The sequence below is a fragment of the Mchenga conophoros genome, linkage group LG18, assembly GCF_057382185.1.
Source record: "Mchenga conophoros isolate Kocher_MC1m ecotype Shallow Benthic linkage group LG18, M_conophoros_male_GT1.1, whole genome shotgun sequence".
Lineage (NCBI taxonomy): Eukaryota > Metazoa > Chordata > Actinopteri > Cichliformes > Cichlidae > Mchenga > Mchenga conophoros.
The window spans coordinates 20,771,989-20,799,300 of record NC_140543.1 but is presented as its reverse complement, the minus strand read 5'-3'; the positions used below and the strand labels follow the sequence as shown (position 1 = coordinate 20,799,300).

The 27,312-nt window shown below is 39.6% G+C and overlaps 1 protein-coding gene across 2 annotated transcripts in view; it reads right to left on the bottom strand.

The window, feature by feature from the left end:
- Window positions 1-22,847, bottom strand: part of gpc5c (glypican 5c) — a 104,598-nt gene extending 81,751 nt beyond the window's left edge. Inside the window, exons 1-2 of one of the 2 annotated variants that reach the window (XM_085253984.1) lie at window positions 22,356-22,847; window positions 13,277-13,438 (exon numbers count right to left, since the gene is read on the bottom strand). In XM_085253984.1, coding sequence (XP_085110110.1) covers window positions 13,277-13,438; window positions 22,356-22,527 — 334 coding nt within the window. In that variant the 5' untranslated portion in view covers window positions 22,528-22,847. The remainder of the gene's footprint in view (window positions 1-13,276; window positions 13,439-22,355) is intronic. The other variant, XM_085253983.1, reaches the window with a different exon arrangement.
- Between the last annotated feature and the right edge of the window lie 4,465 nt (window positions 22,848-27,312).

Here is a 27,312-nt window from a genome sequence, read left to right as displayed (position 1 = left end):
TAACCTTCAAACGTTACTGTTCACCTACTCATTACTAAGATGCAAATCTTCCATCTTGTCACTCAGCATATACCAGATAAGAGAAGGGCTGCAGACTTGTATAAAGGAAGTTTATATAACAGAAGCCACAAAAGACCTAATGCACTAACAGCAAGAACCATGAAGGAACCTGCCTCCATAGAAAGGTACAGTGATGACCAGGCACAGTCTGGTTTAGGCATAAGCTGCCTTATACCATACTCCACAAGCATTTGATTTTTCATATACAGTGTGAACTGGATCTCATGACTCATTTTTAAATTTTTATTCATCTGTGATTTTCGAAAAAGTTGTCTCCTATGGTTAGACAGATCTAGATTCTCATTCTGTGATAAGTCAAGCATGACTGTTGTGGGCTTCTCTGCATTTTCCAGTTCTGGGAAATATACTAAGAACAAAAAACAGGCCACTTTTTAAGCCACAACTAGCATTGCGTGGAACTCAGTGGGGTTTGATTGTTCTGTCTAACCACTGTACCTAATTCTGGATTTGACCACACTCAGTTCAGACACACACTCGTGGGTGGCTATCATTACTATGTCACAGCCTCCCATCTGTGATCCTGTTGGGAAATGAAGCCTTACTGGATTATTTTGGAGGATATTTTTTTACGAGGCAATTATCTTTAATTTGCTAGGAAGTCCTAAAACACTGAAATTCAAAACACATAATTGTCACGCTAACTCTATGGAAACAAATGAACAGACCTTGTTTGTCTGTGGCCGTGTGGTGCAATCTGACATCTTCTCCGTTTGGAATAAACAATGTATTAAATGTGTAAAATAGCAGCCAGCGGCAACGAGGAAGACGCCTTTGCCCTACAGTGGCTTAAACTGAGAATGTATTTATGACTCTATAATAAGGTATTGCACCACATCCAAATGCTATGCCAAGGTCATTCTCTAAAATACTGGATTTAAGTCATAGGAGGTTATTTCCACTTTACATTCTGCACGCCAACCCTTTGTTTAACTGTCTCAATTAAAGCTAAAGTGTCACTATGAAACTGCCACAATCACCAAGTCAAAAATAAGCACAGCACTATGGTTTTGTCACAACTGGCGTTTCTTGCTTTTGCTACACAGTTGTTACTGTATGGATGGATTCCTCAGTCTAAATCACAATGCACGCATGCACAAGATGTGCATATGTTAATTATTAAAGGTTAATTATTCTGTCTGACCAGTAGATTGACTGCTGTTGCATTATAGAGGCTATTGTTAATTATTTAAAGACTCTGTGAGCAGTCTTTGAAAATTCCAGACTTTCTTTCATCCATTGGTTTATAGATTATAGACAATGGTTTGCTGGTGGACATTCCAGGATACATCTGAATACCTTGGGTGACTCTCTAATAAATAACTGTTAGAGCAACTATCTGTTGCTCGTTAAGGTAGCATTTCAAATGTTTGCCTTCTGTTTGAAATAGTTTAATTCATAAGTGCTCACTTCACTAACAGTTCTTTTGCCTGTTCACTTCACATCACTGAAACTCAGGTTGCTGCACCGCTGATAGTATCCTCTTGAAAATTATGAATTCGTAAAATAACAGGCAAAATTCCACCAAATCTGCTACACAAATACTACGTCCAGTTCAGTTATAAACAGGAGAGAAACAGAATAAAAGGAAACATATTAAGTTCAAGGTTTAACCCAACTCCCAACCTAAAAGCTGGGATAGATTCCAGCCCCCGGGTGTGCCTAAATTGGGCAAGTGGACAAAACAATGGATGGATGGAATTATATATGTTTGCATTAGGTAAAAATACTCCAAAAAATGTATTTTGTCCCCTGAGGGTATATCTAATAATGGAAGTGGCATGCTTGTAGAGGTGTTGCATTGCAATCTAACTTTGTTCTGTTATCCTGGCAAATTGAGTTTCTGCCAGAGGTTTCTTCCTCCTAAAATGGAGTTTTTCCATTGTCACCAAGTGCTTTGATTGTTGGGTTTGCTTTGTATTATTATAGTGTCTGTACCTTATATAAAGCGACTTGAGGTGAGTGCTGTTGTGATGTGGCGCTATATAATTATAATTCAATTAAAATTAATTACTGTGGGATAGCTGGTGGATAAACAGTAATAAAAACAAGTGTTGCATGATGCACTTGAGGGCTCAAGTTCTTGCGTGTGTGTGTGCATAAAAAACTTTGTAACCCTACAACCATTATTGGACTTTACATCCAAATCCCATTATGAAAACCTGAGATACAGGGTATCACAGATGACACTGATTTCAATTTTTGCGCGAGCACAAGCAGAGAGAATCTACATATTTGCTTCTATGTATGTCTATTTTCAAGCATCTATATGTGACCCTGTAGATGTGTGTGTGCTTCCGTGTGCTTGGAGATGTGGTAATACCGTGATAATGAGACCGGAGACACTGTTCTCATACCATGGAGTTGTGGGTCATTCCTATCTTGGCAATCAGTCCTGACTGAACCTGACCAACCATGTTCTCAGGCAAAGCATTTTAATCCTACACGCTTGGGTTTCAGACAGGTCACCACACAGTTATGTGACATAGTGACATATGTGTAGATTACATATTCTTGTTTTAATTAGCAGAAATACTGTATATAGGTCCATCATCGCCCACTCACTGCTGGTCATCTTAGGTTACATGGAAGAGCTGCAGTGTCACACAATCTCCCCGTTTAATGGTAATAAACTATTAATAAGTCTTTGAATTAATCTGTTGATTCATCATACTTGTGCAGCGAAATCATACATCTAAAATCTAAAGTGGTAGCATGACTCATCTGTCAGACACCAGGCGCAAACATGCTGCTCACATAAGTTTGACCTAAAAGAATCGGAAAACTGCCCCTTGCCAAGAACACTTTGAGTTGAAAAACCTCTTTGAAAGCCCATATACAATCAAAATGTATGTGCACATAATGTAGCTGACCTTTGGCTCCAAGTCCCAATTTGCCTGTCTTGTCCTATCAGGAGGTGAACGTTTGGAATAATGAGGGAGGGGTGTGGGGGCTTTATATTTCACTGTAAGCATTCCGGGAATCTAAATGGCAACCCTGCTGTGTCAATAGGTAAGGAAAGAAAAATTTAAAAAATGAAAAATTCATATCCTGCAGTGTCCACAGTGCACTGCCCTATAATGTGGCAGGGAGGCAGACTGAACATGGAGACTGAATGGTGGCGGAGGGGGGGCAATGCTTTCTGCTTTGGCAAAAGAGGGGAAACATGATCGACTGCAGGGAAATGAGCAGATGAGCAGATGAGAGAACGACAGGGACAGAGGAGACAGAGCTCAGGAGCTGTGGGTGAAGGGGGTGAGGGGAGAGTGGTGGGGTGGTTGCTAAAGTGGCTAATACCATAAAGGGGAAATGTAGACAGTCAGCACTGGTAGACACTGTTGACAGATTGATGGACAGAACCTCTGGTACTTATCATTAAGAGGGCCATAGGAGTTTAGTCATGTCCCATTTTCTCTTTAATTTATTGGTATATAGATTACAAGTATGCGCATCTAAATGCAGCAAGTGTTACTAGAAGTGTGACCATAGCAACAAAATATATTTTACCCAGTCAACACCATGGGAAAAGTGATTAGACAGCATCCATTCTGAGTAACTGTATGACGAAAGAAAAGAGAAGGACCAGCGAGTGACATACTTTTTCTAACTCTGGCTTAGATTGTGAAAAATGTAGCATTGCTCCATGCAGTAAGAACATTAGTTCATACAAAAGTTTCAGATTGTGAAACTTTCTAAAGATGTGAAAGGAAATGAAAAGGCTAGGGAACACAGTGGTTGGGATGCTGATAGGGGGCTGCATGAGTGCAGAAGGTGTAGGGATGGTCATATACGCAAATATTCAATAGAAAGACTGATTTTTCTTTCCCAGGATTCATGCCACCAAATTATTGCCTTTAACTCTAAAAGATTAAAATTCTCTGTTTATTGTAGTTCACTAGCAAAAACCTGCTCTATGTGCAGTTTTTGCCAAACCTCCGGTGCTTTTTCAAAGTCTTCACTTTGTATTTAGTGGTGACTCAAACAAAATTCCATGGCGTATGCCAGTGGTTCCCAAACTTTTTTTGCTAGCCCCCCCCCCCCCCCCTTATTTTACAAGAAAAATCTTTTTTTTTTTGCGTTTACTTGTGGACGAGGAATACAGAGTTTGTCATGCAACGTCAAAGGTACAAGAGATGAATTACAGAATGGCAGATAGAGACAAAATACTGTTACTGTTAATCTGACTATCTTCAGGTTTTACACGCTTACATATACACACGCAGTTACTGTCCCTCCATTTAGAAAGGTGTAATTATTTTATGTGTAGTTGTTTTTTTCCTGTGTAATAATATTCAACATTGCTATCAATACATTTTTCAAAAAAATGCCTCTCTGTACAAAATGGGTTCAAAAACAGTACAGTAACTTTACTGTATAAAGAGCTAACATCTCCAAACTGTCAGGAGTAGTTAGTCATTACAAGAAGTGTTTGTGAACTAAAAATCAAGAATGTTTGATACTGTTTGTCTGTGATTTGGAGAGCCCAGCGCGTGCTCCTGACACAGGGAAAACCAGTTCTGCAGGGGAGACCTACCTTGGCACTTGTGCAGGTGAAGCCAAAGGGAAGATATGCTTCACCATATTTTCTAGTCTTTGGCTTGGAAGAAAGTTGGTTTGGAAACATATTTGGCCATGCCTCATCTCCTGCTTTGCGTTTGTGTCAGGTTGTGTTAAAAACATGTCCATTGTGTTAGCAGTGTCCAAGTGTCACTTTGTTTTTTCTTTTCACCCCCCCCCCCCCCCCCCCCCCCACCACAATGGCCGCACCCAGGGGGCAGGCCCCACACTTTGGGAACCTCTGACATATGCTAATTTTGGTTCAAGTTTGTAAAAATGCTGCAACTTCAGTGGTGTGGAACTGGTTTGGCAGATACACACCAAAGCACATTTTTTGGTAGAGCATGCAAGTGGGCTGTCGTTATTACCGTTATTACCGTTATTACCGTTATTACCGAACCGATTTTATGTCGCACACGGCGCTTAAAAATCTGTCAAAAATTGTTTTAGTACGACTTTGCTAAGCTATGAACCCGCACCGCTTGATGGATTGTCAGAGCATTGCAGCTACCGTAGACAGGAGCCTCGTAATACCTACGGTGCTTCAACATAATATTACCGTATTGTTTGTGTATAAGGTCTTTTTAAGTTTTGTGGATATTATACATGGTTATGCTGAGGATATGTTGGCCAATTTCCACTGGAAATGCCTTTTGATTAAACTGTCAGCAAGGAATTTGCATTCGCACTGTTACATTTTTATATAACTTTAATGCACATAAAAAAACAGCTGCTTGTTTAAGTGAAAATACATTGATGGGTTTTTTTTTTTGCACTAATAAAGTTGTGGAGTTGTAAAGTAATTTGTCCTGCATCAAATATATTGTCAGTTATATCGTTATCGCAAATTTTCAAATATATATCATGATGAGTATTTTTGGCCATATTGCCCTGCCCTACTTGGCAGTATGCCTTGAGCAATCACAATACACAGAAACAGTTTGCATTGACAATCAAAAATTTGCATAACCGTATTGCACTTACAATATTATGGAACTTAATGTTTTATTGCCAAAAATTAAGTAGTGAAATGATTCCATTTGCAAAAGAATATAGGTCCGGTGCAACCTCAAATTAGCCGGCGATGCCTTTTTACATACACAGGTAAATTGAACAAAAGTGCCTAGCTAAACCTAACTAAATGCATGACTCTCTGTAGTTTGCGACAAATTTTAAATATGTCCAGGTAATAAACCATTACTTAAGTGGAAACTGATGAAGACTAAACTAGAGACAGCCAGGGAAAGAGACTGGACTCCAGATATTCATAAAAAAATGAAAGGAAACATTTAGGCTAACATATGATTAACATGAAACAGACCCTTAAACGGACTGAGGTGTTAAACAAATCCAAGATGAAAGGGACTCTAATAAAGAATTTTCCACTTTTCTAAGCAGGTGTGGCCTCTGTTTTCATTTATCAGCTTTATCATAAATCAGGCATACAGGAAGGTGCAAGCGTATTGTTTAAATTAGGGGCCAAAACTGGTCTGTATAAATGTCTAAGTCCAGTACGCTATGAAAACAAAATAAAATGCTTGTATTTTCTGACTACAATAAACAAAAGGATGATACTAAATAATCAAGACCTACGCAAAACAATATTTCTTAAGATAAGATAAGATACCTTTATTAGTCCCACGAGTGGGAAATTTCATGTTAAAGGGCAAATTCCCATCACAATCCCAAAACCCAAAGTGGTGACAGTTTACCAATGATAGACTGCACTGTGCTTGACTTAAAGGCTTAAACCTGTGTTCATCTTGGCTTACAATGCAGCAGATACAATCTATCACTGATCATATAAAGAGGACACAGCTGGAGAGAGTCAGAAGACCATTTTCATCATTTACTGCAACTCCTCCCCTAATACAATGGATGAATGACCTGGGAATTTGTGACTAAATCCCACTGTGGGGACTCGTTAATGGTACAAAGAAGCCACAGAGGCAAAAAGGAAACAGAAGAAGCAGAGTGTCTATGACAGGGTGTAATGAGCAAAATGACTTGACTTGAATGTGGAAGTGATCTGCTAAATCATTCCCACACCCAGCTGGAAAAGAGGCACAAGAGAAAGACAGCTAAGTCCAACCAAATTTGGGCTGAAGCAAACATGTGAGTCATACTACAGAGGCATATGCTGATCACAATGTTGATCCACTTATGCATTAAAAGCATACATTCTCCCACAGGTACTGGCTGAAAACAGCTCTCCTTCACAGGAAGTCTGGCCAATTTGCAAAGTACAACACGCCATTCCCCCAAGCTCACCAATATCCCCTTATGTGCCTCAGCATGACCTTATTATGGTCGAATCCACATTATTAATCTCCCTCAAAAATATCTCCTCATCCTCAGAGATATTAAACCGCTGTGGTAAGGGTTCTGGTTATTAGGCATTTTCTCAAAAACATTTTGACTGACAGCTGCTGTGTAAGGACACATGTACTCACATCTACATCTAAGCTTTGTGTAAGCAACCTTACTAGGTCAGATCTAGAAACATTTAGCAATCACTGTACAAGCAGTTGGATTAACAGATGCATTCAAAAAATGATTCTTGGCCGTTATAAACATGAAGCAATAATTCTCGATAAAATGTAGCTGAAATATATAAAATCAAAGGTCTATTTATTCAAATAATTAATCATTGAGTGAAATATGCTGAGTATACACTGAATATATACTAATCCCGCACATTTCATTTAACCTATCCCATTAAATTTAACATATTGTACTGTATTAATGTTGCAAAATTACATGGAAAATTTACAATCAAATTACTTAAAGTACACATTTTGGGCATAAATATTGTTTTTAGTGTAGACATGTGGGGTCGTGCAAGATTATGACCCCACACCCAAAATTCCTCAATAGCTCAACAGTTTCTTAGGAACTCTGGAGGCTTTTGGCTGAGACGGACAGTGACTTGAAAAGAGAGGGGGTATGCATTAATGTGAAGAGAGTTTATGAAGACAGCATTTATGAAAAAGCAAGCAGGCTACACAGATGGCAATGTGGAAGGTAACTCGTGGGTCTCAGACTCTGAGCATGAATCTTGACGTCTCAGACTAAGGTCTTCAGAAAATCCTAAGCAGGATGTCTCTTCTTTTCTTGACAACCTTGACCCTCACAGCATCAGATGCCACAGTACGGTCCACTCTGTCACTTTGATTATGTCTGAATGAAGTCATGTGAAACGTAACATAGAAGTGACCTATGCCTCAGCAATGTGAGTTATCCCATGTCTGAAAAAAACTACATCTCTCTCTCTCTCTCTCTCACACACACACACACACACACACACACACACACACACACACACACACACACACACACACACACACACACACACACACATCAGCCAGTGAAGCATGAGTGCAGCTGAGTGAGACATAAGAAAATAACATAAGAAAAAGCCAGGCTGAACCTATCAGCAGCAGAGTATGAATCCTATCAGCCAGACAGACAGAATCTGTTCCAGAAAAGCCAAACTGTCTTGGACTGGTAACAAGCACTGGGAAATATGACTTTGTCTTATTATCAAGTAATTTCCTGAGTGTGATGCTTATTGTGCTCTTAGTCTTACCAATAGCCTCACAACTATTTCTAACAGGAATGTAGGAAACAGTATTTATTAAGCAGCCTCAGAAAATAATTTGTGAGAAGGGGAAAAAATTGGATATTTATCCAAGGTTCCTTCTAATCATTGCAATAGAACTTGGCACAAGGCTGGACAGATATCTAGACCGCTATGGTATTTGCTTAGGCATTCAATCTAATATTGTGATGCATGCGTGCTTGCTGAGGAAGATGGTGGCTAATGAAGAAAAACAAAAGAAGACTTTTGGATTAAATATGACAGCGGAGAACAGAGATGTGTTTATGGTTATGGTTCTATTTTGCAGAGTGCACTGTTGGCAGCCATGTTATCTTTAAGACATGAGAGCGCTCTGCAGCACACATGCCAGCCAGCAAGTTCAAGATACTGGCACGCTGCCCACTTGGGCCCAGCATGCTCTTGTTAAGCAACCAATGCTGACAAAGCACGGTTCACAGAAAGCGAGAGAGAAGGAGAGAGAGACACCCGGGACGATAAAAAAGGAAAGTTGTCAAGAGGGTAGCAGCACGTAGTGACTCTACAGAGAAAAAGCCTGTTCACTCAGTGGTTTTAAAGGTATACATATGCATTAAAAGCATGCATTCTCCCACAGGTAGACACCTGACAGAAGCACATTCAAACACACCTGTGCACACTTCACTGTGCTCCTTCCTTTAGCAACAAGCCCTCCCTTCATCTTATTTCTCTCTGCTCACTTTCAAGGCCCCAGTCCCTGCTCTCTGGGTTCTCACACATTCATGAGGTGAGAAGGGCAAATGAAAAGCAGAGGTAATTAGGACAGATTTGAGCCCAACTTCAAGACTTTATGGCACGTTGAGCTTCTCCCTTGCTCCTCCCTCTTTTCCTTTTGTTATTTCCCACTTTTCCCCAGTGAGGCCGAGTTCTCCAAACTCTGAAAGCATCCTTCTTGCATCCTGTCCTCATGTGTCATGTTTACTCAGGAGACTAGAAAGGCATTGCAATAGAAACACGCTTAGTACACACGCACTTCGAAAGACAGTGCATTTGCTCCAATGTTAAGTCTATAAACACAGTCTCCCTCCACCCTGTAGACTAAATGAGACATGTAGGGACCGATTCCGGATATCCTCCCTAATTTGAGCATGAGCTCATAGCGCCGAGCAATGTCATTCTGTGTCCAAACGTCAGCCTCTAGAGCAATAACCCTGTCGTTTAAAACATCTGCAGAGAAATATACACGCAGACGTGAAGTGAGAGAACAAAAATGATGATGTGAGAGAGGACGGGATAAAATTAGTGAAAGACATTGCAGACAAATCCAGAGATTGCAATAAAGATAGAGGGACCTGAATCTGATGGATAAACGATGCTTGAAAACAGGATGTAGCAGTCAAGTGACTCACTCTTCCAATCATATGCAAAAGCAATATATCAAATCAAATACATGCAATAAATGAACCTGTTGGCTCAACAAAGGCTGCGTTGTGTGGGCCACCCAGGATGATTCTGACAGTTAAAATAAAGAAAGCATTAAGCAAACTTTTTAATTAAACTAAAACGCTTCAGGCTAGGTATTCTTGTTTGCCTGTCAGTGCTGAGAGAGAGGAAATGAGAGGCATGGGGTTGTGAGTGCAAAGAGCAACTAACATGGAAACTACTGTCTAAAAAGGCAATTAGAAGAGCTGTAAATTCCCAAAAGGCAGGGGGACAATTACTGTAGGCAGAACTAAGCCACCTGGGAAGACAAACAATCTCACAGTGACTCACTTATTATTGTGCATTCCCATTATCTATTCCCCCCATTAGTTCGTCTTCTTATTCTGCATTATGCCTTTAAAAGCCGAGGCCTTCAAGTATCTTCAAGTCTTCGATTGTGGTTTTCGATCACATTGGGTCTGAAATTCATGTGCTGAAATACACGCGCACACACACGCACACAGAAGCACACGCATAGCCTGCCAGGCGTCTGGAGAGTTCCTGGATGATGAAACAAGGATCAGCTAATTATGCCACCTCAGTGAGAAAAGTAATCGTTCTTTATATGGCGTGGTTTTCAGTCCCTGTCACTCTTTCTCAAATTAACTCCTTGTCCTCAAAGGGCACGTACTGCAAAGTTTCAAATGTAGTGCACTCACTTTGTATGATATTTAAGCCAAGAGAGTACATTTCTCTGAAAAAGTATTTGTCAAGTCTTGTGAGGACAACTTGAGCCTCAAGGTGGCCACAGTGTCTAGTGAAGGTGGTAAATATTGTACATGCTTACATGTCTTTGGTGCATATGTATATGCTCACACACAGACACACAATATCCTGCACATGTAATATACACATGTTCAAAATTTCTATATTACACAAACATTAATGGCCTTTAGCTGTGAGTCAGGCCCCCCCCCTCTCATATCGGTGTCACTAGTGATCAAAAGTGTCAGCATTTTCCTGACATCTGCCATCCCAGCCTCGTGACTATATACCCAGATACCTACTCTCTTGCTCATCATTCCCACCTGTCGTTCACACTCTCACACACACGCAGACACCACACACACAGACAAACAAACACATGAAATTCATTTTCCTTTTCAACAGCTTGCAAACAAGAGTTCCCTGAACAAGAATCTACTAAAATCCTAGTAAGAATCCTTTTACAACAAGCAAGAAAACATTAGGCCACAGAAAAGTTTCCAAGCGAGATCACGCCAGATCTGATTGGCTATGGCAGGGTGACAGCTGAAAGCCCTTGATGGCAATTTTAAGCTGACCGAGCTTAGAGCGGGCTCTGTGGTTCACACCTACCAACCATCAGTGCCCAATGACCATTCCTTATCAGCTATGACATGGATTAGACTATGACTGTTTGTGCTATGGTTGAGAGAGGGAGAGTAGTGAGCTGACCTAGGTGTATCTGTGAGGATCCTGTGGGAGGTTTAATGTTAGGAAGAATGAATGATAAGGAAGAGAGGGGCTGATGCTTGAAAATTAATAACCTGGCTGTGGGTTTTAGGGCTGTGGGTTTTACTGGTATGATGAGGTGGAAGGACTATAGCTAAGGTTAATTGTATATTTTCAAGATTTTGAAGCTAGCAGGCAAACCTGTTTATTCACATTATTACAGGAACACAAGCGCACATGTGGTCTGCATTTAGGGGGTCATACTCATGACATGGCAACTCCCACATAAGACAAAGCACAGTAGGAAATTTAAGGCTGTCAAAACAAACGATGTCCAACGAAAGCACATATACATGCAGACACACTCCTCACACACCCCCATGTAACTTCCAGTGTGCATATCCTTTTGGCTAACCTTACCAATCAGCATGAGAGCTTTGAGTTCAAATAATATGAACAACAGTGTAAAAAAACACTCAGACACTGCACCCGTCGTGAGATTTGCTGCACACACCTGAATATAAGCTGAGAGCAAACAAAAAGAAATAGGAGGAAAAGGTGATCCACAGACAATTTCCTATCATTTAGAGTTTAAATAACAGCACCAATGTTATCAGACAAATTCATATTCTTGTTACTTCAGTATATGAGGCACCGGCTACTTCACATTCCACTACAGGCTCTCAGACAGCTCAGAGACTGTCCTTAGAAGGCCTTGAAAATTAAAGCCTAGTGACATCATCATTTTCGGCACCATCCAGTTTCTATTGTTATTCCATTGTTATTTTCCATCTTGGCCTTTTCAGGATATGTTGAACATCTGATCTTCATTCACGAGGAAGGCTCAGACATGAGGTAAGGAGGGAGGAATAATAATAACCCTGAAAAGGACAAACACAGCTATTTCACTTAATTGGTTTATGAGCATGCTGTAAGAGGAGCTTATCTCTAGAAACGTTTAAACACTTATAAAAATGCTTTGTGTTCAAGCAGTGGAATTTCACATAGCTTTCATTTTAGTTCAAGAAACATTATGGGGATGAGTATACACTTTCCAGATGACATACATGAGTTAAACGTGAGCAGTAATTTCCATGGCATCGATGTACAGGACCGTTCCCTTACCCGTTATTACTCCATTATTTCATATTAGACACCAAGACCAGCAGTGTTTCTTGCTTCCTTTGTATCAAAAATCTGGCCAATGCTGCATCAAAGCAGTTTGTGGCCATATAAAACTAATTGCATGGTACTAAAATTCCTGTAGCACTAAAACATCCGAGGCATGTTTCCTACCGAGTGGCATTGTACTGGAGGAAAAACCTGGTCTGTTTTAGATTTGTTTTTTTTATTTAAATGACACTGCAATTAGTGGAGGAGGGAGGGCAAACTTGGGAAGCTGGTGCACTGCTTGATTTAGTTGTGTGTAGCACAAAGACCTTTAACTTCCAAGATAGGCTTTTATCTACAGCAAAGATTTTTTATATCAAAGAGGCATCACAAACAAAAATTATATAAATAAATAAAGAACAAAAGCAAAAAGAACTATTACTTTCAAGGATTGTTACACCCTACTTCAAAACTACTATAATTTATTTTTCCAAGGACTGCAGTCATTGTTTTACTGTCCCAGGAGCAGGACTGGACCGTTCTGAAGCAGACCATCTTCCACAAAACACTAGAGGCTAAGAAAAAGACCTCCATACTCTCTTTTCCCGTCTACCCTCAGTGATCCTGCTTCATATTTCTGTTGCTGCCAAACCCAGAGAAGAAGTGGGACCATGCCCATTTCCTCAGTTACACTTGCCTGCACGCCAGTTACCAAGGTCCTGGGAATCTGAGTGAAAACTTACAAATAAATATTCTTGCCTGGAAACAAGCAAATAAACTTAGATATTTGCTTATTTTATTGTTTAATCTGGATTCTAGTAGAGGAAATAAAGTTCAGTTACAGGTCAACAAACGCTGGGTTTTCTAGCTTGATTCTTTGCAGAAGCCAGCCTCTCTGGGCTATCAGTCCCATGCAGTGGCAGGTACAGTGTGCTGCAGGTATGTCATACGTAGGTGAAGCATAACAACTTACCAACATGCTGAATAATTATACTATACATAAAAAACAGTTTCAGGTCAATTCAGCCCTAGCTTGACCCCCATTGTATATGAACTTACCCTGGAAGGCATCGACATGGAAAGCGATCACATGCTTAATCTCATGGGTGTAGGCCTGAATGTTATGGAGAGTTTCCCGTTTTACAGCAAACTGGTAGCTCTCCTCCATCTTCCGGGTGCAGCAGGATGGGCCTTGGTGCTTACAAAACAACAGATCTGCATCTAAGAAAGTAAAAAAGCAGGTTTAGTTTATTTGCTGTTCTCTTTTTTTTGGTCAATCCAAATTTAGACAAGCTATAACGTTAACAGACAGAAGAGCCAGAGGACAGGAAGTGAAAGTCATCATCCATGTTTCCAGCCATAATATTTTCCTGGTAAATATATTGTTGTCTCAATTTGATGTGACTGAGCACATCGGTCATATCAGGATGTAAACTGGTGCAATGCAAACACACAAAGGTTTACACACAAGCACAAACACAAATACAAGCAACAACGGTGGGAAATCACATCTATAAAAAAACCTCCTGTTAATCACAATACTCCAGTTCATCAGCTAATACAATAAAAAAAGAACAGTTTAATTACAATTTAATTACAAGCACATAGTTTAGTTCAACTAGAAATTTGTACAGTAGTACTCTACCAGTGTTACCTACTTCTCACCAGTGCTTTTAATACTTTATAAATACAATTACAATGTCACTGAAACGGCCCTTTCCCACATTTATTTGCACAAATGCACATGCTCATTTTCCATTTTCATAATGTATAAGTCTGGTATGATAACTCATTTTACTGGGGGAAGGGCTGAACAGGAGTGGCTGGAGGCAGGTGTTGTAACCAGAGCCTAAAGCATGGCCTAAGGACAGACCACAAGACCAGTGCCTCACTGTCCAAATCCCACCATGAAACACAATAGGGTTTCATTCTGAATCCCTCTTTCCCTTCTCCTCCCTCCCTCCCTCATCCCCATTTGCCTGGCATATCCTTGTGAGGCCTGGGTGTCTCTTAATTACCCAGTGAGGCTCCATTTGTTCCCATCTCAGAGCCAGATGAGTGAAGTCATAACTGGCTGTCCTGCCCCTTACAGCTCATTATCTCTATCTCTGTAGCAGTCCAGCCCTTCTGTATTGGCCCTGGCTATTATTACATGGAGCCTAATATTGAGATTCTAATCACTTTAAAAGCCCAAATCAAATCAAAACGCTCATATAAAGCTCAAATTGGGTAAACAGACCCAAATTGATCTAACATTTATTTGTTTGCAGAGGGGTAATTTAAACATACACATCCCATCTTCCAACAATGATTGACTTAAAGCTGACATCCTCCACTGCACAAAAGTCATGAACTTTCTGAGAATGAAAAAGTTAAGAACCATCCAGCAACTACTACAGTAAACAACCTTTAAGAAGCAGAGCAAGCATGTGCTTAGAGTTAACTCGTTTGTTCATTTCATACACTTTGGATTAAATAGGTCAGTCACTGTATAGATTTTAAAATCTCCACCCAGTTCGGACCTCTTTAGCGTGGACAAACAGTTGAGTTATAGAACAAATGACATGCAAAAAAAAGCTCAAACTGTTAGTTTTAGAAGTGCTTCACAAACATTTGTAGCGTTTGATCCTGTAATAAAACATCCAATAACAATTTTAGTGTCATTTATTACTCTGGGAAATACTTGAATTAAGCTTAATTTATGCTTATTTGACATTAAAAATACATCAAGTTTTTTTTTTGCTCCATTTTTAGGCTAAGATTTCCCTATATGTGGTGCATGTCCTCTCTCCGCTTCTGTCCCTGACCCTGCTCAATTCACTGGCTGGCTCCTTCTCTCTTTTGTGTTTGCGTGTTATCTGTGATATGAAAGTAATATCCAGGGACTCATAGTGGAATTCAGCCTGGCTTCTTCGTCCACTGAGCGTAACTGTGTGGAGTAAGTGATACTCAGGAAAACTTTGACTCTTAAAGCCACCGCAGCAGACAGGACAGGCTGACTGTGTACCAAATATACTGAGCCATTTCCTGCAATCAGCCCATGCCACTGCTTTCCCCCCCTGTCGTAGCGAACAACTCCTGAATTTGTTCTTTTTTATCTTTTTGAATATTTATTTGGTGCTTTCTACATGAAGGAGAAGTATGGAACCTGTGAACGCAGGCCCACGACTCACTGAAGTCTACAATACAGGACATATTGTACTGTATGTATCAATTTTCATCTTTGTGAAAATGTTTTAACCATAATGCCTTCGTAATTGCAGTATAGCCAACATACAAATCTTTAAAACCCATCCTATTTCTGTCTTTCATTGCTGCGTGACTGGTTAACATTAAGTCACTTGAATGTAGCATGGGTCTTAAAAGGCTGCTCAGTTACAACATGAATGAAAACTTCTGCAAAGTCAAAAAACAAAAGGACACATTCGGAAAAAGCAACAGTTGATAGCAACAATAGCAAATTTCCCCCATTATACTTGGCAAACTACCCAGCTCTGTCAAAGTGCTTGAGGATGTTGACTTAACAGCAGTTTCCCAATCATGCCTCAAACCTTCAGGTGGAAGGATTCATATGTTGCACAGTGTCAACGCTGTTGCCTTTAAGGCATTCCTGCATAAAATCACATCTATATATAATTTTTTTGTCATTTGGCTCTACGTCGTCACAGTGCATTTTGAATCAGATAACCCAAATTTGAGCTTAACAAACTCAAGCAAAAACTTTGTAGGATTTACAGCCGTTTTATTTTATTATTTATTTTATTGCTGGGAAATAAGTAAGTGTCCAGATTTTGTTTCTCTTTTCCTCTATGATATAAAACAGCAATTGTCTCTGCAATCTCAGCCACGGCTCGCAGCTTTACACAAGTATCGTGGTGGTCACTCAGTACTGACCCTTCATTATGTAATTGTTAATTTTTTGCAACCTTGTTATGAGTTTGCAATCTTTGTTCATCTTCATGATGCTGTTTCTGTCTAATTAAGTGCTACTTTTTTAAATTCCTTACACAAACTTTTGCAAATCAGTGACTCCAATTCTTGATTACTTACCAGTGATCCCTTTTCAACTGCTATGCCCTTGTAAGTACAAATACATTTTTTATTAATGAATGAATGAATAATGAATACTTATGTACTGATGATTTTCTTTGTACCATCAAAAACACATTGCAAGGGTGCTGGAAAAACTTCTTTCACAGCGCATCTGCCTCCACCTCACCCTATCCCTATCATCTTCCTCTGTCAACCTCTGCATGTTTGACTTCCATGAACCTCCTACCTGGCGACTCTGGGGTTTTTTTTGCCTTATATACTGTATTTCCACATATGTTTGCACATGTTTCAATAAAGCACTCTGCCCATTCCAGCTTAGCTTCTTGTCTTTTTATTAGTGCCAGCCTCTCCAAACTATACACCACTCTACTACCTCCACTCCACCCAAAAATGAATTAATTCATTGATTAACTGCATATTTAGTATATCTTGAAAATCTACAAGAACTGATAAACTCTCATACCAGCCTTTCCAGGCAATCAGAATGTTATATAAGAAACATGCAGAGAATACTGCGGTGCAGAAATACAGCAAGATTTTCTTTGTACATGGTCTACAAGTTGAAGGTATGTATTTTTTATGTGATTCTACACGCAATCCAATTGGCCATTATACTGAGCTCTGTAATTAGTGCCTAATCTACATACTGCTCATTCTGCCTGGCTGAACTTTAACACACCCCTCTAGACGTCAACTTTGATTTCTAATCCCCTTAATTGTCCTCAGATGACAAATACCTCTGGGGTAATTTACCATTAATGACATGGCTCAGGGGTCTTGATTTGTTAGCCATGATCCCTTCAGCAACATCTCAGCACCCTTCATTGAACAAGCCAAAACATCTGAGTGAAGAAACTCTACTGCTGTTTACCACTGTTCACATGCCACGCCTATGTAGTACTAAAGTATCACATTTGAGTTTTCTACAGTATAATGCTTAGAAGAAGAAGATATGTTGCACCAACTCTGGTACTAATTTATTCATAGGTAGCTCACATCGCCTCAGTATGGTATGGAAATGTTGTTTGGATTTGGTATGCACTAATGAGCAGGTGGTTTGTGGTTTCCTGATACTGCTGTTTTTTTTCTAATATTTTTCTGAGAACAAGAATAACTTTGTTAGAAAGTGAGAAAGTGAGTAATTAATGCAGTTACCCTTCTCCTGCCTCAGGAAGTTAGTTCCCTTTGAAATCCAAAGATCCACTGAACTTTCAGGATATTTGCTCTATACAGATTTGTGATGCTTTGGATAGGCCATGTTGAACCCAAACACATTTCAAAAGGGTCTCTGCCACATACCTGCATTTTTGGACTACTTTGAAACTCAAATGAAATGTTTAACTTTCCCATACCCCAATCTGGAACAGCCTACAGTGAGAGTCTAAAGAGTCTAAAACCACACTAAAGGGCACAGACAGAGCAGAAAGAGAGATGTTAGGCTGGCAGGCAAACAGATGCAACCTGATGAAGCAGCATAATATCAGATGGGCATGCTTGTTTATTTTTCTGTTGATCATAATCAAGTAGTTGATACATACTAAATACTGATATTCAAGCTTGTTGCAATTGCAAAAACTTTCTTGTTGCCTTATATACTATATTTCCATGCATGTCCTAACATGTTTTAATAAATCACTCTACTTATTTTCCATTTTCCTAGGAAAATATAAAGAAATGTGAGGTGGCTTGAGACTTTGCACAGTACTGTACATGGTTATATTTGAGAGGTAGATAAAATGACATCATAAAATCACATTTTCTCCCACCACATAAGTGAGCCAGGAGGGTAACGTAGACCACAATCATCTGAAACACAAGACTGGGTCAGACTGAAATCCAATAAGATGGGAAAACCTACTCAGACAGGGTAATCTCACCTTCAGTCTGGACAGCACTGGCTGGAGTATCTAAGTAAAGAGATCAAAGACCATGCAAGATTTTTATTTTATTTTTACGATTTTACATCCTCAGTTTTAAGAAACTGGAGATTTTGGGTTTTTTATGTTGTTATTTGTTTGATTTTCATTCCAACTTGGGGGAAAAAATGGTTGAGAAACTGCCAGACAGAAAATGGACTAGTGCTCAATAAAGTCTGTATGGAGTAGGTGTGCTCCATGTGTGCACAGCTTCAGTAAGAGAAGCCAAGTTAAAAAAGTAATCAACATAGCCAGAGCCAATCAAAGACTGTGGTGCACTTTGAGAGCTTGCCAAAGCCTTTAACACTGTAAACGGTTAAGGATGTGGCGACATGTGATAACACACTGAGTTCCCGTTCGCCTTTCTATTAACACGGCCTCACCCCTTTTGCATTAAACACACAAGACACTTTCTCTTTCTCTCTAAAACAGTTGTTAATGACTCAGTGAATTAGCGTGGCGATACGAAAATGGGAGGGAAACGTGAGTGTGGTGCGCATACAATCCTGATCAAATAGCTTGCTTAAAAGGTTTTAACTGAGCTGTAAAATACTTTGATCATATCTAAAGAATTTATCCAGGAACCCAATTCATCAAGTTATGTGTCTGCGAGCAGCACTTCTTGCTGTCTACTTTCCAAATGATCTATCTCCAAAAGGGTTATATCAGCATGCCGTAGTAATCACAGTATGGAGTGTTTGGCTCTCCACCACTGCACCTAAGAGGCCATAAATCAGAGGATAAGCAACTTCATGTCACTGATTATCAAAGTTCCTTTGATGATGAATCCAGCATTGAGACAGTCTCTCCTTACACTATAAATTGTAGCCAGGGGAATAAATATTGTCTAAAAAGCAAATTGTTTGGTAATGAAACATCATATTGGTGTTAATATAAATTTGAAAACATCAAAGTTCTTTTAAAGTCTCCTCAATTAATTCAGCCAGTCCTTACATCTTATATTACTCACTTGGGTTTTACACAGAATTATTGCTTCATCAATGCAGTTTTAATTTCATAATTAAAGAATATGAGTCCTTCTTACGCCACAACTTAATTCACTTGTGCTGTCCTTGAAAACAAGAAATACAGACTAAACAAATCTGCAGAAAACATCTCTACTGTAAAGTACATCTATCTGAAACGGGATCATTCAATTGGACGGACCTCTGGCTGCCACACTCCTGCCACTTTGTGAGAAATCAGTTCACCACACATGAAATGCAGCACTGTATCCTAAAGCAAATATCAGACTGTGAAAAGCACTGAAGTCTTGCCACTTCAAATTTCAAGCGTTGCTTTTGTTGGCGTTTCATCTGAGAACTGAAGCAGAGTAGCATAATTGTGTACACATACACACATATACACCAGATCTTACACTCTGACAACCCCATCCATTGGTGAGCACTTTGAAGACAAGACTGCATCTAACCCAAAACACCCACTCAAAGAAAAAAAGAAAAGAAAAACAAGCTGTAAGCCCAAAATGCAACAGTGAAACTAAAGCAATGTTTTATTAACTTATGGTCCAGACTAAGGAGTTACAACTGCCTCATTCTGCAAAATTAAAACTGTTACAGTTAAGAAGAAAGACCATTTCATACCATCGCATCGCTCTGTGTAACATCTTTTATTCTCAGGTGGCAGAATGAGATATTTATGTAGCTTCTTTGAGAAGCTGAGCGTGCAAAAGTTTGTGACAGAAGTCTTGTCTCAGACTGCTGACGTGCTTGGAAGGTCCTTTCGTTGTCATTAAGCGCTAACTACTGCTTGCAAAGGAATATTCTCTGTTGCTAATAGTGACACCCTACTAAACAAACATATCGAGTGGTTTGGATGCACCTCTTGGTATGTTTACCACTCAGCTATCAGTTGCACTTCTCCCAGTTACAGCATGCAGACTCTAACTGGTTGATACTTAAGCTGCCACCAACCTGCATGTGACTACTGCACTGAGCATTCTGGCCTGCAGCAATATACAGACATTGAATGCCAAATAATGATCACCTCTGGTCAAATAACATACCGGTAACTGATTTTTGCAGTGACAAGATAAAAATGCCTCATGCAGCAGACATACATCAAATGTTTTAGTAATAATAACAGTACCAATAACATAACACACACACACAAAAAGAGTAGAATAGGGTGAAAAGGACATACTGATGACTGTTAAACGTAGGAGATTGCTTTGTTGAATTAAAATATATGCATTTAGCAGCCACATTCTTCTGCAACTCTGTGTATTTAAGCATGGTCAAGACAAACTGAGCATCAGAAAGGAGAAAGAAAGGTGATTTAAGTGACTTGAACGTGGCATGGCTGTTGGTGCCAGATGGGCTGGAGTGAGTATTTCAGAAATTGCTGATCTACTGGGATTTTCCCACACAACCATCTCTGGGGTTTACAGAGAAAGGTCTGAAAAAGAGAAAGGATCCAGTGTGTGGCAGCTATCTGGATTAGAATGGCCCTACTTCTTCAAAATGATAGGAAGGCAATGGCAACTCAAATAACCACTGTTTACAACCAAGATAAAGAGAAGAGCATATCTGAAAGCATAGCACAGAAGCAGAAGATCACACCAGGTGCCACTCCTGCCAGCTAAGTAAAGAAAACTGAGCCTATAATTCACCCACGCCCACCAAAATTAAAAAATAGAAGTCTGTCAGAATTGGTCAAATCAAATCTGCCTTATATTAGGCTGGTGTTGGTGTAATGATGTGGGTCTAATAGTAAAATGCAACATGTCACAAAGCTGAGATCACCTCAACCTGGTTTCTGGAGCATGCCAGTGAGTTCACTGCACTCAAATGGCCTCCACAGTTACCAGATCTCAGCCCTTAGAGCGCCTTTGAGCTGTGGCACAACAGGAAATTCTCATCATGGATGGGTCGCAACTGTGTGATGCTATCATATCAGCATTAAACCAATTTTAAAAATCCCTGAGGAACGTTTCAGCAACTTGCTGAATCTGTGTTATGCATAATTAAGGAATTGTGAAGGCAAAGTGTAACTAATATAGTGGCCAGTGACTGCATATAGTCACTGGCCACTAATTTGCTCCATCTTAAAACTGACACCATCCTTATTTAATAGTGACAACATATCACAGTATTACTACCAAAAAAGCAAAATTACCACAGCAGGACTAATGTCTAAACTGGTTTATAAACATCTCCAAGAAAAGATTGAACTGATGTTTATCCTCATAAATTAACTCTTTTTGTTTTTCTATTATTCTTTTTCGGTGTGCAGGAGGAAAGCACAGACCCCAAAACCTTTAAGGCTTTTAAAACAGTTTCCAAGCACTGCTGTAGCTATGTAGAGAAATTATTCATATAAAACGCTCTAAGTTTGTGTGAGTCAATCTTTAATAATTGCAAAGAAACTAGGAGATTTCAAATCAATCACTATTTTCACTGTCCTCATCATATGATACTATTTGCGTCACACTCGATCTGTTGTAGCTCACAAACCCTGTCTCAGCTGGATGGCACGTGAACCTGCAAATTTTATAATATTAGACCAATTAATATCAGACAAGACTCACACATATATGAATAGCTTAAATGTGTACATAATAGCTGAGAGATATGATTTATAAAGAAAACACAAACGCAAGAATGCAAGATGACAGACATATTTGACTTGAAAGAACAGACAAACATGTTCAGACAGACTTCACTCACTTTAAGATCATGTCAGATTTGTCGGTATGTTACACTGTTTAGAACAGAAATCATCCTAGGAAAGTGGACACGCAATCCATCGTATTATTATATACACATGCTCTGGTCGAAACTATTTCAAAATTCTCCATCTAATATGACCAATATGGTAAAAACAAGATAGATGCAATATCTTCTTTCACCTCAGTGAACTTTTAACTCTTATAAGGCCATTCACAGTGATCCACATTCGCAAGAGCAATGTAATCGATATCAGGAGCCCATTCATTAAAGGACTTTTATTTATTTATTTTTTAAATTAAAGTCAAATCCTGGGCTGATTTAACATGACATCATCTACACCTTTTAAGTATGGCGTTTGCTTTAGTGTTATGACTTCACTCGTTTTAAGACTAAAATGCTTCTGGAAAGCTATCAGACGCACATAGTGCGCTTTAGCCAAAGTGCTCCACGCCATGGGTGCCAAACCCACTCGCTCACCTGTGACAGGTGTCTCCGGTACCCGGTTCAGCGGCCCGACCTGCTGGAAAGCGGTCCTCACTTCATAACAGCTGTACGTGTCCACGTCGATCACTTTCACCGCAAACGTGAGCAGCGAGAAAATCCAAAAGCATCCGACAGAGTTTACGCGTGGGCATATTCCTCGCGACATTGCCGCATCTCACACCAGGTATCCTCGTGGATAGCGTACTGTAACCTGACTGTAAACTGTGTGACAAGGTTGGGAAGAAGAAGAAAAAAAGACGGTACGTGTGTCTAATGAAGCGACGATTAGTTTAAACATCTGACAAACTTCTCCGTCTGGTTTTCACATTATTGGTGAGTGTGACCGCCTCACAGCAGAGATTCGGGGTCTTCTCCTGGACAGAGGAAGAGTGGTGTGGGCTAAACCCTCTCTGTCCCGCGCTTAACACTTTGCATTGGTCTACTGCCTGCATGCCTATTTCCAAAGCCTTGCGCACTTTCCCCTCCCTTGCATTTTACTTCAGCTAAGTGCCCTTACTTAAACTCACTTCAACACTGCTACAGCAGATCGAAGCGTCTCTATCCCTTATGACATTCTAAATCCTTAATAGTAAAATATTTAAGATGCCACTTGCTATCAGTGCTCTAGCACACTAGACTTAGGGTAATATTTAGGCTAAATGGACCTCTCACCAGCATAATATCTTTAAGACACACAGAAAATTAAATGAATGTGGGGTTAAAGATGACCAGACATTCTGTTCAATTTGAAAGTATCACAACTGGCTCCCAGTAGATTCTACCTGCATTAAGGAGCGCTGGGATAGAGCTTTACTTGTTTAATTTACATTGGCGCCATCTTCTGGCGAAATGTTTAGTAGATGTGGTGGTGGCATCAAGTGTTCCAAAAAAACTGTTACAAAAGATGTCGATTATTAATATATAGCAAATTAAAATTAGATGGAATGAAAACAATGCAATATGAAGTGTTGGCTTGTTAGAGCTACTTTTTTATTGCATATATTTTAACATGCGACTGTGTGGGGACATGTATTGGTTTACACATCGGCCTAAAAGACAAAAGCTCCCTGATTTAAACCTGGCAGGAGACACATTGGATTAGGGTTGTGTAAAAATGTGCAAAAAGTCATACAACTGCTGTAGTGAGCAATTATGAAGAAGGGTAAAGCTGCAAGGAGTTCATTTTAATCTGAAAACTTTTCTGTAATAATTACATCTGCTAATATTTTTGTGGCACAAATGATTGAAAAGAAAATCTTCTTAGGGAGTTGAATCCATTGTTTTCTTGACCAAAGAGGGGATGTACTTACTTTTTCCGATGACTGCATATAGTCACAGTGTAAATGTCACCCAATGAAACCATCTTCAAAGCTTGATGTAAGAAAAGCAAATGGCGTGCAGCGCAGGGGGTGATGACTATGACACCTCAGAAACAGTTCAATGGGAGCACCTGTAAAGAATTTGGTCACTATGGTTTCTGAGCATCAATAACAGCTCACTCACAAAAAAAATTCCCAATAGTATATTAAAAAATGTTTTAACAAGTGCACATCAACAGAATGTCAGCTCTTTAAATGATGGTATGTTTTAGGTCAATACCTAAAATTATATTTGTGACTTTATACTTTACTTTTTTTGTAAGATCTGACCACACCATGTCAGCATAGATAATGTTGTATATAAACAGAGAATTCCCTTGTTTTTTCCCTCAGTTTATTGATGTTTTGGGGCTTTTTTTTTCTTTTCTTTTTTTTTTTACCCCTGCCGCTTTATTAGTTACACTTTTTCATTTCCAGCACCTTGATGAATCTACGCCATGAATAATTAAGCCAGCTCTAAAAGCAAAAAGGGGTCCAACCTGGTTCCAGCAAGGGGTACCTAATAGACTGATCAGTAATTGTATTTATTTATCATTTTATTGTTATCTGAATGTTGGCCTGAATAAAGGTACGATTCTGAGTTCCACAATAAGATTGCACTTCAGTCCAGTTCATTTGTTCTGAACTAAACAACTGTGTAGGGGAGTTATATGAACCCTAGTAATGAGAAGATTCAGACTATATAGCATATGGTCCTGGTACCATACCCTTCCTGTCTAGTTTATAGATACTAACAGCACTGGCTCATTGCTATGTAAAGTAGAGCAAAAGACTGCTTGGCAATTAGGTATACTGTTAGGGAAATACTGGAGAATTATTGATTCAGAGGTCATGTTCTGCCCCCAGTAGCGTTGTAGAGTCTAGTAACACAAATACACATTACTAGAATGCCCTACCTTCCTACATAAATACATTTTTTAACTGGAAGCTGTAGCTGTATGTCTTGGCCATACTCTCCAGCTCAAAGGTATTTGCTTCAGGTCTCAATATGGATTATGTACATGGTCAATAAACATACTAACAATACTACTACAAGTAATAATAGCAGTAATAATATTAAAATCAGATCCATGTCTACAAGAAAATAATCTGTCACTAAGAAATTGCTTGAAGTGAAAGGCAGTTGCTGGTATGAAAAACATTACATTTTATAAACAAGTTTAGCAGTTTTGGGTCTGTCTTTGTTCTCAGATGTATGAGTATTGCTCAAAGTAACCTGGGGTAATTTGAGACAACTACTGGAGATAACATTAAAATTCTGCATTCTGAAATTCTTTGGTGGAGGTAATGGCATATTTTCTTAATTGTGCAAAAGTATGTTCACAAGAAGATGAATTATGAAGTTTCTCACCAGGTAGTTATATACTCCTGCGCCCCTTATGTATAAAGCTTGTGAAAGTTTAACACAGACAAAAAAAAAATACCCCCAAAAATCAGCTGAGTCTCAGAATTAATGCTACTAAACTGCTCAAACACCTGTTCAAGCTAGCTAATAAACACGACTAGCTGTGTTTTTGCAAGGATGCTAGCAGGTAGCGCAGTCTTACAATAAAACAAGCGAGGTAGAAGATTTGGGGGGCTTGAAAATCTGCCATTATTTACAAAAATTGACAGCTATGACTGCTATGATTATAAGCAAACTAGGGCTTGGACCATACACTACTCTACACAGGTGTTGCTAAGCTAGCGTAATGAACGCTGAACAACAAGAAAGGTGAGAGATGAATATTTCCCCACCTATGCACTCACACACGCACGCACACACATTTGGCCACTGATGTTTACACACAGATAGACAAAGATATGCAGAGTGCAAAGGTTGTTGGGAAAAGGTAAGAAATAATGAGTTTCTGCTATTTTTACAGCAGATGGCGCCAGTCACCTAACTTGTCCTCTTTCAGATGACATTCAGTCCCCATTTACCCGCAGGTTTTCTCTACAAACATGTATCACAGTATAACAAAAAGCTCAACTGGAGGCACGAGAATACCATGTTTTGTTCTTTTTTTTTTTTAATTTTCGATCGTGTGTTTTCAAAAAACAAACAAACATCTGAACTGAAATAATCTCCTGTATTCTAACACAGCTGTGAGCAGTGAGTCATCTGTCACCTCTGGTATTCTCACAGTCATTTTAGGATGAGACAGACATGATAAATAACATCAGCTGGTGATTACAGAAGAACAATATGTTCTAGTATGTACAGTGCACCGTAACTAGAAACCAAACCTCAACCAAATCATGTCGTGTTAAAAACTGATGTATCTGATCCCGTTGAACTCAGTTCTGTCTTATGACTTATGTGAAACGACCAGGAAGCTGCAGCAATTATGTTTGTCATTTGTCCTCATGCTGTGTCTGAGACCAGCAGCTAGTACACCGTCTGTGGGGGCTTTAGCCCATCAGTCCTGGCCCTCTAAACTGGGGATTTAAGGGGCTTACAGGGGACTAAACCCCCAAGATTGGAGCCCTCAACCGCCTGTTTGAGAGATTACAGTCTTCAGTCTCTTATTTTCACCTCTCTGTCTTGGTGGAACAGCGGGAAGTGCGGAGGGTGGTCGTTAGAGACATGCCTCAGCTTGACATCTCCAGAGAGAGGAAGTGCAGATAATTGTTGTGTTAGTGTTAAGAAGGTTGATGAAGACTTTTAAAAACAAAACAAAAAAAACAACAACTTTCAAACTAAAAAGCTTTTTAACATTTCTAAATATATTGAGTTTGGAGATGGGAAGAGGTGTATATTATTGTATGCACATATGGATCAAGGCCGTATGTAAAAAAATATATATATATAATTTCTACTCCTATAATAAACAATTAGGTTAAAACATTTACAGTGGGGCAAAAAAGTATTTAGTCAGCCACCGATTGTGCAAGTTCCCCCACTTAAAATGATGACAGAGGTCAGTAATTTGCACCAGAGGTACACTTCAACTGTGAGAGACCGAATGTGAAAAAAAAATCCATGAATTCACATGGTAGGATTTGTAAAGAATTTATTCGTAAATCAGGGTGGAAAATAAGTATTTGGTCACCTCAAACAAGGAAGATCTCTGGCTCTCACAGACCTTTAACGTCTTCTGTAAGAAGCTTTTCTGTCCCCCACTCGTTACCTGTATGAATGGCACCTGTTTGAACTCATCATCTGTATAAAAGACACCTGTCCACAGCCTCAAACAGTCAGACTCCAAACTCCGCCATGGCCAAGACCAAAGAGCTTTCGAAGGACACCAGGAAAAGTATTGTAGACCTGCACCAGACTGGGAAGAGTGAATCTACAATAGGCAAGCAGCTTGGTGTGAAAAAATCAACTGTGGGAGCAATCATCAGAAAATGGAAGACATACAAGACCACTGATAATCTCCCTCGATCTGGGGCTCCACGCAAGATCTCATCCCGTGGGGTCAAAATGATCATGAGAACGGTGAGCAAAGATCCCAGAACCACACGGGGGCACCTGGTGAATGACCTGCAGAGAGCTGGGACCAAAGTAACAAAGGTCACCATCAGTAACACACTACAACGGCAGGGAATCAAATCCCGCAGTGCCAGACGTGTTCCGCTGCTGAAGC